General features: G+C 44.7%; 1 protein-coding gene across 4 annotated transcripts in view; it reads left to right on the top strand.

Moving 5' to 3' along the window:
• The window catches only part of NRG2 (neuregulin 2), a 303,847-nt gene that overhangs the window by 279,091 nt on the left and 11,012 nt on the right, over positions 1-13,744 (top strand). For all 4 annotated transcript variants that reach the window (XM_043552601.1, XM_043552600.1, XM_043552603.1 and 1 more), the window contains 4 exons: positions 4,129-4,231; positions 7,660-7,783; positions 9,674-9,801; positions 12,689-12,913. In XM_043552601.1, the coding sequence (XP_043408536.1) occupies positions 4,129-4,231; positions 7,660-7,783; positions 9,674-9,801; positions 12,689-12,913 (580 nt within the window). The remainder of the gene's footprint in view (positions 1-4,128; positions 4,232-7,659; positions 7,784-9,673; positions 9,802-12,688; positions 12,914-13,744) is intronic.

The following is a 13,744-nucleotide window of genomic DNA, read 5'->3' as shown; positions in this document are numbered from 1 at the left end:
CAGACCGCATGCTCCAACAACAAATCGTCTGTATGAGTCTGCATCACAACTGAAAAAAAATCACCTCTGTGCAGAGTCAGCACAGGACCTCAGCACCATTTAGGTCCCACCTTAACCCCTTAGAGCTAGTGCAGAAAGTTTGGGCTGGCCTTCTGCACAGGGGTAAATTTTATCCCAGTTGAGGAGGAACTTGATTAACTGCTTCTCAGAGGACATGCTACCCTGACCCAGTATCGGCCAAGGAAAGCACATGGAGGCACCAAAGCTTGGGAGATTCTTGATGTCATCGTCTCTAATGAATGTTGAAGGAAGATGCCTGCGGTGGTGGCACTAGGATGCAGAAAGGACAGAATAGGTAAGAAATTCTCTATTCCTGTCACCTGTAATAATGACTATGCTAAAAGTCTCCTCTCTTGCCTGCAGTGTGAATATCTGTGTGTGCTGCATTCATTCCCTCCCCAGAACCCGTGTTCAGTTCAGCGGAAGTTTGACATGCAGGACATGTGCAGCCTGTGTCATAGAGGTTCACAGTGCAGAGCGGAGTGAATGGAGATTCCCCCCCCCGCCCCCCCCTTTTTGGATCACTGCTTTAGAACGAATGTTCGCAGTGTGCAAAATGAAATATTTCTGATTTATTTTTGCACGTTGATAAAAAGAAACAAAACCAGATGGATTTTGACACTCTCTGGCTTCTCAAGTAACTACTGCTGTTTTTCTCCTGTTTAGACCCTCAGAAAGAGAATCATTTTTTCTATATGTGATACTTCCAAAAGTGGTAGGCTAAGACAGGCTCAAATCCCAAATTATTTTCTCTTTGCTTTTTATAAAATACTTTTTATCCTAATACCAGGGCATGACTCTAGCATTCCTAGCACCTGATGCCATTCTTACTTTCCTTCTGGTTTTACCTCCTATACCTTTGCAGTTGCTGGGGAATACCAGGTATAGTGTAGTGAGGACACTTAGTGTCTCCTGGTGGAACATTCCACCCTAGCAACTTCAGCAGGGTTTTTCTTGCCTAATTTCTATGAGAAATTTTCTAGAGAATGCTAATGAAGGGGCAAACCCCAACAACCCGGAATGCTGTATAAATTATACATGCTACTGGGACATATTGACTTATTCATGGTACAAGTCTTTTTTTGGTTCTTTCTCCCATCGGGTTCACAAGATGATATAATGGACCAAATTCTTTTCTCAGTTATGCAGTTAGAAATCCAGTTACTCCATTGATTTCAGTGGATCTGCACCCAAGTAACTGAGGGCAGACCTTGGCCTACTGTATTCATACAAGAAGAATAAGTGCCCCTAGCCATGTGATTGGTTGAGGATATTTGGGTTGAACTGATTTGAGGCAGTCTGAATCTTAGCTTTTCCCCTGACTCCATTCTGAACAGTTTTACGGACCTGATCAGTTTGGATAAATTACTTCTCTCTAAAAGTGTACTGTTAATCTGTTGCAAGTGACTGATTTCATTGGCGCTGAAAAGTGTTCCATTACAAATAACTATGTATCTCTCCTGCTTGTTACAGCCATATCTTAATAGAAACAACAGATCACTGGTGAAGTTCAGTTTAATTTCACAAGTGTATGTGAGTTGTACAGTGTGGTTGAGACCATGCAGTGTCCCATGATACAACTCATTCCTGGAACACAATTGCCAAGAGGATTAACATCTGTGTTACTGTTTGGGTTGAAAAATTAATTAGATTACTTCCCAGGATTTCATTTAAAAAATCCACTGCTGTTATTGGTTTCTGGATTTTCAATACTCTGTCCCCTCCCTGTCTTCCAACAGCCCACCCACCTCTCCTCCATGCCCACCCAACCTTTGATTATTTGAAAGTTTTTCCTTTCAGCACCTGTATGCTTTTGTGTATCAGATGTTGTGGGGTTTCTGGAATAACTCTAGGGCCCAGAGCATGCAGTTGTTGCAAGAAAAAAAGTAGTCCTCAGTCCAGCAGGGAGAGTAGAGATATGCTGGACCTTGTGATGGGGCCATGAAAGGATCAGTGTATATATGTGTGAGAATGGGTGTGACAATCGGAGTCCAGACACCCCAAACTGAGAACAGAGGTTCTGAACCCCAAAGAATAAGCAATTGAATCAACTGGTTGTATCTGATGTTACTGTGTATAAAAATGTATTGTCTCAGGTCTTTTATGAAAGCCTGTAATGTTCTGGCAGTATTCTGTAATATTTTTATCCCCACCAGGTCTCTGTTGTGTGTGGAGTGTGTGTGGCAAAGTGAACGGAAAGCTGGGGGCTGGTTTCACTCCATTGGGGGTGACGAACTAGAGGTGGAAAATCCAAGTGTTGGGTAGTTAAGAACTTGGGGGAGACAGATTTGGGGGGACTTGGCACTGGAAAGGCTGTTGAGGTCACCCTGCCAGGGGTTACTAGGCTGGTGGAAGCCAGGGTGAAAACTTACGCTCATAGGCTGGCTACTGGTGTCAGAGCTCTGAGCCATGGCAGCCTAGTGTTAGGCCCCCCAGGTTACAGGGCAGGTGGTGACAGAACTCCTTACTGGTCTGGGTGGTGCCCAAAACATTGCAGTGGCATAGCTCGCAGGATTTGAACCTGTGTGGAGAAGCCAGCCTACAAGCATAAAGGTGACCTCAACATCCCCTTCCGGTCCCAAGTCCCACCAAATCCAATCTCAGGCTCTACATGTCTGTAATAGCTAAATTCCCTTTTCTAATACAAGTTACCTATTGCCACTGAACAGTTTCCAAGCGTGCTCTCTGTCCAAGACGTGCACTTCACTTCGATCCTGGTCCTGAGTTTTTGGGTGTCCTTCACTTCAAAAGCCCTCTCTTTTAAGGGTTTGCAGTTTTTTTGTCTTTCTCTCAGACTGTGGTGATTCATGGAGGACAAATTCCTTCTCTCTTAGGCAGGGTCTACATTAAAAAATTAAATGGACCCAGCTATGTAGCTCAGAGGTGTGAAAAATCCATACCCCAAGCTACGTAGTTAAGCTGACCTAGCCCCCAGTGTAGACAGCGGTAGGTCAATGCAAGAATTCTTCCATTGACCTAGTTACCACACCTTGGGAAGGTGGGTTAGCTACAGTGACCGGAGAACCCCTCCCATTATTGCTAGGGTGACCAGATAGCAAGTGTGAAAAATCAGGATGCAGGTGGGAGGTAATAGGCACCTATATAAGACAAACCCCCAAATATCGGGAATGTCCCTATAAAATTGGGACATCTGGTCACCCTCGTCATTGCAGGGGGTAGTTACACTGAAGCAGTACAGCTGTCCCGCTGTAGTGGTTTAAGTGTAGACTTAGCAGTTTTCCAAGACTGGGGTTTGGTGTTTTTTTAAATTTTAAGTTGTTTCAGTGTTTTCCCACCATGCTAATGGTCCACCATTGTCTCTTCCTGGCTGTACAATGGATGGGTACTTGAAGTAAGTTTTGTGTAAACAACTGGTTTAGGAGGAGCCGTCCCTGTTCTGTGCTTGAAATTGTAGTTCTGGTCATGAGCATACTAGTCTAGATACATAATTACATACATTTCTAATCCCATTCTGTCTATGTATCTCCTAAGGACCATCAGGTTAGAACATTACAAGCTTTCATAAAAGACCTGACTTGGCATATTTGTGTACACAATAACATTGTATACAACCAGTTGGTTCAGCTGCTTATTCTTTGGGGTTCAGACCCTCCGTTCTCCCCTTGGAGTGTCTGGACCGTGATTGTCTCAGTGGGTATGGTCAGGGTCCTGTTTATTGGATTACCAAGGCACCTGGGGAATCTGCTGGAAAGGAAAGAGAAGAGTTGTGAGGCTATTAGAGATCATGACTAGAGGTCACAGAGCTGTTATGGGGAGGAGAGGGGACAATGATAAGTTTGCTGGGGTGCAGAAGGGAGGCATTACTGGGCAGAAGGAGGAAGCCAAGAGAAGAGGAGGAGAGAATGGTAGGAGATCTCAATGTGTTTGGGGAGGTTTGGGATAATCATCCAAGCCTTTGGGTGCTTATCAGAACTGGACCACGGAACGCTTTGAGATCTGCTGATGACTAGTCTACATCGGTTGGATTCTGCTGCTATTTGTGTGTTCAGAACACATTATTTTCACTGGAGTACATTTTTAATTAGTATATTTTTCTAACCTTTGCAGAAGCTGAAGAGCTCTATCAGAAGAGAGTTTTAACCATCACTGGGATCTGCGTTGCATTGCTTGTGGTTGGAATAGTATGTGTGGTCGCTTACTGTAAAACCAAGTGAGTACCGGCAAACAAGTCAAATCTAACAGCAATATTCAAGCTTTGGGTTCACGCTTCTAGCTATGGCACTTACTGACCTAAGATAATACTCAAAGAAGATGCTGTACTGTGCTTCTCACTTACACCAGAGAAAATACAAGGTCTAATAGGGCAGGGAGTGGAAATCAAAACTCTCTCTATGCCTGACCCTGGGTAGAGCTCATAGGTCTACCAGGTTGTGCAGACATTCTGCATTTCAGCTGAATCAACCCCATTTTGCTAAATCAGGCAATGTCCTGTGGATGAGAGAAGAAGACTCCCTGTAGCATTGGGAAAAATCCATTATACTGGAACCTAGGTGACCGTGACTTCTGGTCTCATCTCCGCTGATGATTGGTTATATTTCAGTGAATTTCATAACAATTACTGTAGAGCAAGGCTTCACAAGCTTTCCTAGAAGACAATCAAATATAATTCCCTTCATTTTACAAATAAGTTAACTGAGAGATTGCATGAGGTCATTGCAGGCAAAATTGGGACTAGAACACAGGTCTCTAATATGCAAACCCAAGTCTCATTCAAAACCACACTCCCTTGCCTAATTAATATGCCAGATCTGTGTGCCTGGCTGGCCTTCTCTAACCAACCATCGCTCTAACCACTAGCCACACTTCTCTCCCAGAGCCAGCAACAGAACCCAGCATTCCTGATTCCCAGCATTCTGCTGCTGTCTAGAAAATGGCTGTACAACCTGTTAGCAAAGTGTGTGTTCACCTCGGTCCCCCTTCAGTTGCTGCTCCTCACAGAATATAACAGTCGCTCCTTTAACTCAGGTGTAGAGGTCTGAGGGTCCTGGGATCAGACCTCATTGACAGCCCACATAGTGAGTTCTCTTGGTTGCATGCAGCTGAAAGTTGAAGCTATAGGCTGGAAGCTGAACCTAGACAAATTCAGACTGGAAGTGAGGTGTAAAATGTTACCAGTGAGGGTAATCCACCATTGGAACAATTGACCAAGGGTCATGGAGTATTCTCCATCATTGTCAATTTTTAAATCCAGAATGGATATTTTTATAAAAGATCTGCTCTAGGAGTTATTTTGGGGAAGTTCTCTGGCCTGTGTTATATAGACAGTTGGACTAAGATGACCACCATGGTCCATTCTGGAATCTACAAAACTGTGAATTTTCTTTTTAAAAACTACTAGTTTATTTAATTCACAGAGGGAGGAAACATCTTTAAAAATGGGTTTCACCATTATAACCTGTCTGTTATGGTGTGACGTGCAACAAAACCCAGATGTTCCACATTGCGACCATTTGTCACACATTGGCTTGTATTGCATAGTGGTAGGCTTGAAGGCTGAGAGTTATCACTTTGACTCTGATTTGCTGTGAGGTCGCCATAAGGAACTCATGTAACTTCTCCGTACCTTAGTTTTTTGCCATCTGAAAATGGGGACAATAATACCTCTCTGCCATTCAGGAGGTGTGTGAGGCTTAATCAGTTTGAGAGTCTCAGCCAAAAGGACAAAACAATCTTATTATTAATACAGATATTCACTTGGTTACTGAAGGTTTCAAACACACATCTCTCATTTGCCCAGGTAGAAATAATGGAACAAACCCTGAAGTCCTAAGTCAGTTTTCACGGCATCTCCACTGTGGAAAAACTCCTACCCCCATGAATGTGCATGGGTGAGAGGGAAATGGGAACATGTCCCTGCTGATCTGTTGCACCGGCTGGGTTAGCCGGGCCTGGGCAGTGGGGGAATCAGCTGTGCCCAGACATGCATCCTCATGATCTTCCTGCGTTGGTGCATCCCCATACCATGCCTTCCTGTGGGCCGTGCCTTAAAGGCATATGTGGCTCTGGCCCTCTGTAAAGGCTTCAGAAGTTAGCTCAGGGATGTTATACTTAGAATTTTGACCATGTTTCTCCCAGCTGTGATGTTGGCCCAGGATATGCAGTGGAGACAAGCTTCTGCGACTCAGGCAGCACAAAGAGAACCCCACGCTAAGCTATGGACAGAGTCTATCCCTGCCCAGGTCTGTAAGGAGTTTTGGCTCCTAATCTGATTTTAGTGGAAGTTAGGAGCCTAAATACCTTTGAGGATCTGGACCTGAGAGAATAAGGCAAAGGTATCCATCTGCTGAATCTCCAGGAGCAAAGTGCAGGTCTCTCCCCAGCAATCTCATGCCAGGGGTGACAGCTTGTCAGAACATTCTTTTCCACACATCTGGGTTCACAGCAGCATTGTGGCTACCTGCTTGAAATGCTTTTCAGTACAGAGCACAGCACCAACCCATTTCACTCTGGGGGCCGGAGGAAGAAATGGGAGCAGGGGATTGAGTATTTTGCTTTTATACTAGTTTATCCCACAGTATTTCCTCCATTAGTTTCTGCTAAATGGATGCTAGAAGGTGAAGGCTCTGTTCCGAAACCATGCTCCAGGGGTTAACCCAGGCAAGCAGACAGCTGCCTTCTGTAGACCAGCACCTGGTCACTGTACATCCAGTATCGCCTTGCTGTGGAGCAGCCACCAGGCTGCACTTCACCTTGCTGACTCATCAGACACTTCCGCAATGCTTGTTCTTCTAGACCTTGTCTACACAGACAAAAATAGGACCCATCGATCACCAGCACTGGAGCTCCAGGGGTGAGAGATGGAGTGTAGACAGGAGACAGTAAGTTCCTGAGCCGCCCTTTCTTCATCTCAGTTTCTACCGTGCTGCCATTGGTGGAACTGCATCAGAAGGCACCCAGAGTGAATTCCAGGTCCTGTTTTTGCCAGCATAGATGCAGCCTGCTCACCTGGAGAGACAGCGCTCAGTCCATATCTAAGCATGGGCTTCTCACATTGGCCTTGTCTTCACTGACAACATTGCCCTCCATTAGTGGGAGCAATGGGAGGAGCATCAGCAAAGGCAGACCACATGCATTTTTGCCAGCATGTCATCTAGTAAGCCTAGATGATATGATGGATTAAAACTTCAGTGGCTTTCAGTGCCGGTAACTATAGTATTGTATATGTAGTATAGTGTTTCCACTGTTGCTTCCTCTAGAGGAGCTGCACAGCGCAGACAGCGCTGGAGTGCTTAGATTTGTAATTGGGACCAAGCTGCAAAGTTTGATCCAAACTTTGCCAAATACCACCTGACTTCAGAACTGCCATTTTGGTTTGGGCCCATCGCTGCTTATGTGCTTCAGAAAACCTCAGACATTGCAGAAAGATCCTAACGTTGTGGAACATTGTCTTGTGCTCATGATTTTCCATTGCCCTGAGCTACAGCGTGCTGAAAGTGTCTCTGAGACATGAATTCGAAGCATGGCCTTGTCCTCCTTATTGTCTGACACCCCTACAGGGCTTTGGGTGTGAAGAGTCCAAGGAGATATTAGAATTCTAAGTAAACCCTATGAATCCATTTCTCCTTTGTGCATTTTTAGAAAACAACGAAAACAAATGCATAACCATTTACGGCAAAATATGTGTCCCGCTCATCCGAACCGGAGCCTTGCCAATGGCCCCAGTCACCCCCAACTGGATCCGGAGGAAATTCAGATGGCTGATGTAAGTGGCTTTGGTATAAGGCAGTGCAGAAGTGTATTGAATGCCTTTTTTCAGCCAGTGATTTCGTTTAGATGTAACATTAAGAATTTGATGTTAAAAGCTGAAATCGAACGGAAATTTGTTTTTTAAAAATGGAAAACCACTTGGGCTGGGTTTAGGACAGAAATGTATGAACTAATCATATTTAATTCTCTGCCACTCTGTGAAATGCTCCTGGTATTTTCTGTTCATTGACAATATCCCAAAATGCAACATTCTGGACCACTACAAATACCATGGACTACATGGCTGGTGAGGATGAGGCTGTTATCTTGAAGAGCCATAGGTGTGCATGGCACTTTAGGTAGGGCCTTATTCTGCCACTGTTGCTTCTAATCAGTAGCACTTTGCTCAAGGTAGTAAGTCCCATTGGGGTGCTCAGACACCACACTGATGGGCACAATTTAAGACCATGGGCTCTGATCCAGCAAAGCACTTAAGCACATGCTCAGTTTAATATGTGTGGGTAAGTTCCCTTAAATTCAGTGGGACTATGAATGTGATTATGTTGATTTGGGGCATTTGAAAAAAAAATGAAAGTAGGAGGCAACCAGATCCATGATGAGTAAAGACACAGGACGGGATTCTTTCCTGTGCCAGCGCTCCAGCATTTCCTAACTTTTGAGTGCTCAGCTTTGCAACCTTCACATTGTATTAACATTTTTTTGTATGTGATAATTTATATGTCATCCCGTGTATGATACATAATGGACCAGTTCTTGCTGGCTCCTGGAGATAGGTATAATGGGTCCCTTGTCAGCTGCACAAGTGCCAAGCACAGACAGAGGAGTCGGGAGCTAGGTAGACAGACAGGCATGAATACAGACAGAAAGAGAATCTGAAAAAAGCAGCAATAGTGCCTTCCCAGGCTGCGGCCCCACACAAAACCTTGCAAAATCTGTTTATGCTGTGAGTAGGAATAACCCATGCAAGAGCTGTGGTTGACCATTGCCAGGTCAGGGACCATATTGGTATACATATACAGACTAAGCACCATGTCTCCAAGGCCCTCAACATTCATCAACACCCTTTCATAGTTCCCATGTTGCAGCCTCTCCTTGACATATTGAAGAACCCAGAGCAGCGCCACAGAACAGCCACTACTTTTTAACCTTCTGGGCCGCTGCTGTTCTTCTCAGCTCTTTAAACTGGACACAGATGCCATGTGATCATGTACTTGTTACGTGGTTTGATATAGAGACTCATAAGCATTAAGGCCACAAGGGACCATCATGATCGGGGTCCTCAACCTTTTTCTTTCTGAGGCCCCCCGCAACATGCTATAAAAACTCCACGGCCTGCCTGTGCCACAACGACTGGTTTTCTGCATATAAAAGGCAGGGCCGGTGTTAGGGGGCAGCAAGCAGGGCAATTGCTTGGGACCCCACGCCACAGGGGGCTCTCAAAGCTAAGTTGCTCAGGCTTCTGCTTCAACCCCAGGTGGCAGGGCTCAGGGCCCTGGACTTCAGCCCCATGCAGTGGGGCTTTGGCTTTCTGCCGCGGGTCCGAGCAAGTCTGATGCTGGCCCTGCCTGGCGGATCCCCTGAAACCTGCTCCCAGGCTCCCAGAGGGTCCCGGATCTCTGGTTGAGAACCACTGATCATGAAAATCTAGTCTGACCATCTGCATATCACAGACCCCAGAACCTTGCCCATCCACTCCTGTGATAGACCTCTAACCTTGGGCTGAGTTACTGAAGTCCGCAAATCAAGTTACCGAGAATCCACCATCTTCACTAGTTTAAACCTGCAAGTGACCCATGCCCCAGGCTGCAGAGGAAGGCGAAACCCCTCCCTGCCCCGAGTCAATCAATGAGCAGTTGCCTGATGTTTGGGACTCTCTTTATTACAGTATATTTCTAAAAACGTTTCTGCCACTGACCATGTGATACGGAGGGAAACAGAGACGACGTTTTCAGGAAGTCATTCCTGCTCCCCATCTCACCATTGCTCCACAGGCACTCCAACTTCAAGCCAGAGGTGAGTGTGCCGTCCCCCATCCCCCCACACACATCCATCCTGTTCCTGCAAGAGTATCTCAAGAGTGTAGCAAGAAAACCATTTCTTAAATCAGAGCAAATACCAAATGTTTTTCTTTTCACCTGCTTGTTCACTGCTCATGAGTGTTTGCAATATTCTGTCACTTCAAGTGACACAGAGAAAATAGATGCACGAGAGAAAAACATTGAAGATTATTCTACATGGAGTTTGATTTTGTGATAGTTTTGGAGAAAATTCTTTTTAGCTGTGGGGTTTGGAACATATATAACTCAGATAATCAGCATACACTAGACTTTGGGTAAAATTTTCAAAAGTACTGAAGGAAAAAATTTTCAGAAGCTCCTAAGTTCCATTTATAAAAAGGATGTAGGGCCAGATTTTTGAAGGTATTTAGGTGCCTAAAGGTGCAAAACGAGCTTTTCTAAAGTGCAGATTAGGTGCTCTCCTATCTGCATCATTATGCACCTAAATATCTGTAAAAGTCTGGCCCTTAAGTTCATAAGTCACTTTTGAAGATGGGACTTAGGCTCTTAAGACGCTTTTGAAAACTTTACCCTTTATCTCATTTGCATACTGCTATCCTCTTTCTAAATACTTTATGTAGTACTAGAGCTGCAAAATTTGGATTCAGATCCAAGTTTTGAAGAATCCAAATTTCAGAGGTATTCAGGGGACATTTACAAAATACAGATCTGGATCCAGATTCAGATCTGAGGAGCTCTGCAATGTCAAGAGTGTTTGGATTCTGGGGTTTGGTTTGGGGCTCTCTCTTGTGGTTTCCATTTTTAAATGTCAGAATTCTGACCTATGATCTCAAAACTATGAACTATGGCCATCTGGTGACCCTGTCGTGGCAAATGTGCTTTGTATGTCTGTGCATGGATAGTTGCTCCTGAAGATGACTGCTGTGAAGCATTTAGAGCTAAACTTTGAACATGGAAAACTATGTTATATCTTCACAATCTACATGAACAGGAAGTTGTACACAGAACAGTTAAGTGTATCTACACATACATTAATCCATGAAGCACACACAGATGTGTATTTTGCACAGGCAGTTGCCTGCATATTTTATATATACTAATGCATATTTCACTTGTGTTTAGAAATATTCTCCTATACATACCTGTGATGTATAAGAAGAGAGGGCTATAAATATTGTTAAACATTTAGGTCTAAACTTTCAAAATTGGGGTCCGATTTAGCAGGTGCAATTTTGCATCAATAAAAACTTGTTCATGCAACTTGTTACAGGTGAAGCAATGTTGGTGCAGATGCTTATGTTTGCACTTTGCACCTACAGATATGGAGGTCATTCTGCAGCTGGCTTGAAAATCTGGGTCTCGATATCTTGTGCGATGTTAGGTCATCAGTGAAATAGCAATAGTTCTTGTTAACAGGACAGGGTCAAGGTGGAAGAAACAGCGCATCCATGAAGCAGAGCCTTTTACCTTTTTGAAGGGCATTTCCAATTATAAATTAATCTTTTCCATTTTTATAGTGTCCAGGAAAACCCTGGATTGCATCTTCAAATGCCCTGGAGCAGAGCTAAGAGTAGATGGACACTTTCTCTTTGTGAATTCTCTGTTTCTTCCGCTTTGATGGTTCCAGTGAATACTGTGCTTATGCCAGTAACTGAAGTCGGTTCTTTGAAGGTGCACTCAACATTAAAACATGATTGTAAGATGACACTCTGAGGTCCATATTTATGTCCCATTGGTCAATTGCACCAGACCAGATGTGTTCATCTGCAAGGTAAAAGATGTCAGGTCTGATTCTGATCTCACTTACACCAGTTGTCCACCAGTGTAACTTTAGTGTTTGGTAGATGTTGATGAATCCTTTGCATTCCAAGTGTTTGGAGAAAAAGGACCAGAAGGCAAAATGTTGACTTTTTTAGAAAACGTTCTCTTACATAAGTTACTCTAGCAGTGTGGCTATTCTATTATTCAGTCCTCAAAGCTTGGTGATTTAGACCTAATATTTTTCAGCTATTGTGCATTCATGAGTTGCACACACAAATTACACAATAGACATGTGCAATCCTGAGTTGTGTGTACAAAAGTATATGTGCATGCACAACCCCGATTTACATGGTCTCATTACATGTTTTTCATTCATTTCACAATGGTTAGGCCTTCTGACGGGCAGATACCTATTGGGATTTACAAAGTGCCTAACTCCCATCAAAAGTCAGTGGGAGTTAGGTGCCCAACTCACTTAGGCATTTGTAAATCCCACAAGGCACCAAAATACTGTCATGAATTGGTGCTTGATCTCTAAAACTCTGTCTTTCTGAGTAAACTGCCATGAGCAAATGTTCTTGAAGACACACCCAGAGCAGATGAGTTGAATGTGAAGCTGCCATTTCACTCCTCCTCTTTTCTAACCAGAACACCATTTGAAGTTGTAAATGCAGTTGATGGTTGCACCTGAGAGTAGGCCTGGGTTTAACCATAATTAACAAGTTCTTTGGATCAGGACTGTTTTTCTGCTCCGGCATCCCTGTGAACCCCAGCACCTAATTCTCTGCTGGCATAACTTCATTGACTCCAATTGCCTGATCTGCACTTGCCATAAGGCAGTCAGGCATTTGTTTGTCCTCCCGTGTGCCCACAAGCAGTTGCACCCAAATTCATTGTGGACAAAACAAGTGAAGGCCAAGTTTTGCAAATCGCGTCCCCCCCACACCCCCAGTTAAACACATTGCTTTTAGAGAGAGAAGCAAATTGGATACAGAGTGTGGATTTCTAACCTTCCTTCAGAATGGCTCCAAGCCACAGACTTCCTGAAGGAACAGGTGTGGTGTAGCTGGACATGGCAGAAATTCTCGCTGACTGTTGTTGATCTGTGGTTTGCTTTGCAGGCAGGAAAGCCACACATGGAGCTTGGACCGGACGGAGAGCCTGACTTCTGATTCGCAGTCTGGTATGATGCTGTCTTCAGTGGGAACCAGTAAATGCAACAGCCCTGCCTGCGTCGAGGCCCGCACCCGGCGAGGAGCTGCGTATTGCGTGGAGGACTCGAGAAGACCCACGATGCAATACAGGGATTCGGTGGATTCACTGCGAGACTCGCCGCACAGCGAGAGGTCAGCCCTCACTGCTTTGTGCCATGAGCTCTGGGGTAGATGACTCTGTTATGGGTTACTAGGGTCCACTGGTCGAAGTGAAGGACACTAGAGAGGGGCATCCACACCAGATCCATGTTGGACATAAGATACTGCACCAGAGCAGTGCTCTGCTTGGACCGGTATCCTGTCTTTGAGAATGGCCCGTAGCAAAAGCTTCAGACACAGATGCAAAAAATCTCTCAGAATTGACTGCCCATGGTGGAAATTTTTCCCTACCACCAAGCAGTTCATGTTGCTGTATGGTATGCACTGAAGCATCAGAGCTTTTCTCTCTTATACGTTGTAAGTGTAAATAAGAGCGAAAGTTTGACAGCGTCAGGGTGACTTCTGGGGACAGGGAGGGGCGTAGATCTTCTCTCAGTCCATGGCTGAAGACTCCAAGCTTGCTGACCACCTGTGGCTCGGGGATTAGAATTCCTCTCCCAAAAGAGACGCTCCTATCTTGTGAGCTACAGGAGCTGCTCCAATAGCTTAGTACAAAGAACCTGCAGCACATTCCAGCCAGTAAAGAGCAGCGCTACATGTATGCATCAGCCCCTACTGTACGTGGCCTAGGGATGGGAAAATAGCTGATGATCCAGGCAGGGAACTAATCTAAGTGAAGATGAAGTAGAGAGGAGGGGTTGGATTCATGGAGGATTGGGTTGTTTTTAATGGTGAGAGGGGACTGCCTGGATTTGAAAGCCTTCACCCTGGCTGGCTCACTACTAGCTGGGCTTGTTACATCGGCTCTCTTCTGGGAAAAGTGATAGATTTCATTTCCTTTTCGGGAGGAGGAAGCAATTTCCC

Source organism: Chelonia mydas, chromosome 8, assembly GCF_015237465.2.
Source record: "Chelonia mydas isolate rCheMyd1 chromosome 8, rCheMyd1.pri.v2, whole genome shotgun sequence".
Lineage (NCBI taxonomy): Eukaryota > Metazoa > Chordata > Testudines > Cheloniidae > Chelonia > Chelonia mydas.
This window is presented reverse-complemented; position numbering and strand designations above follow the sequence as displayed.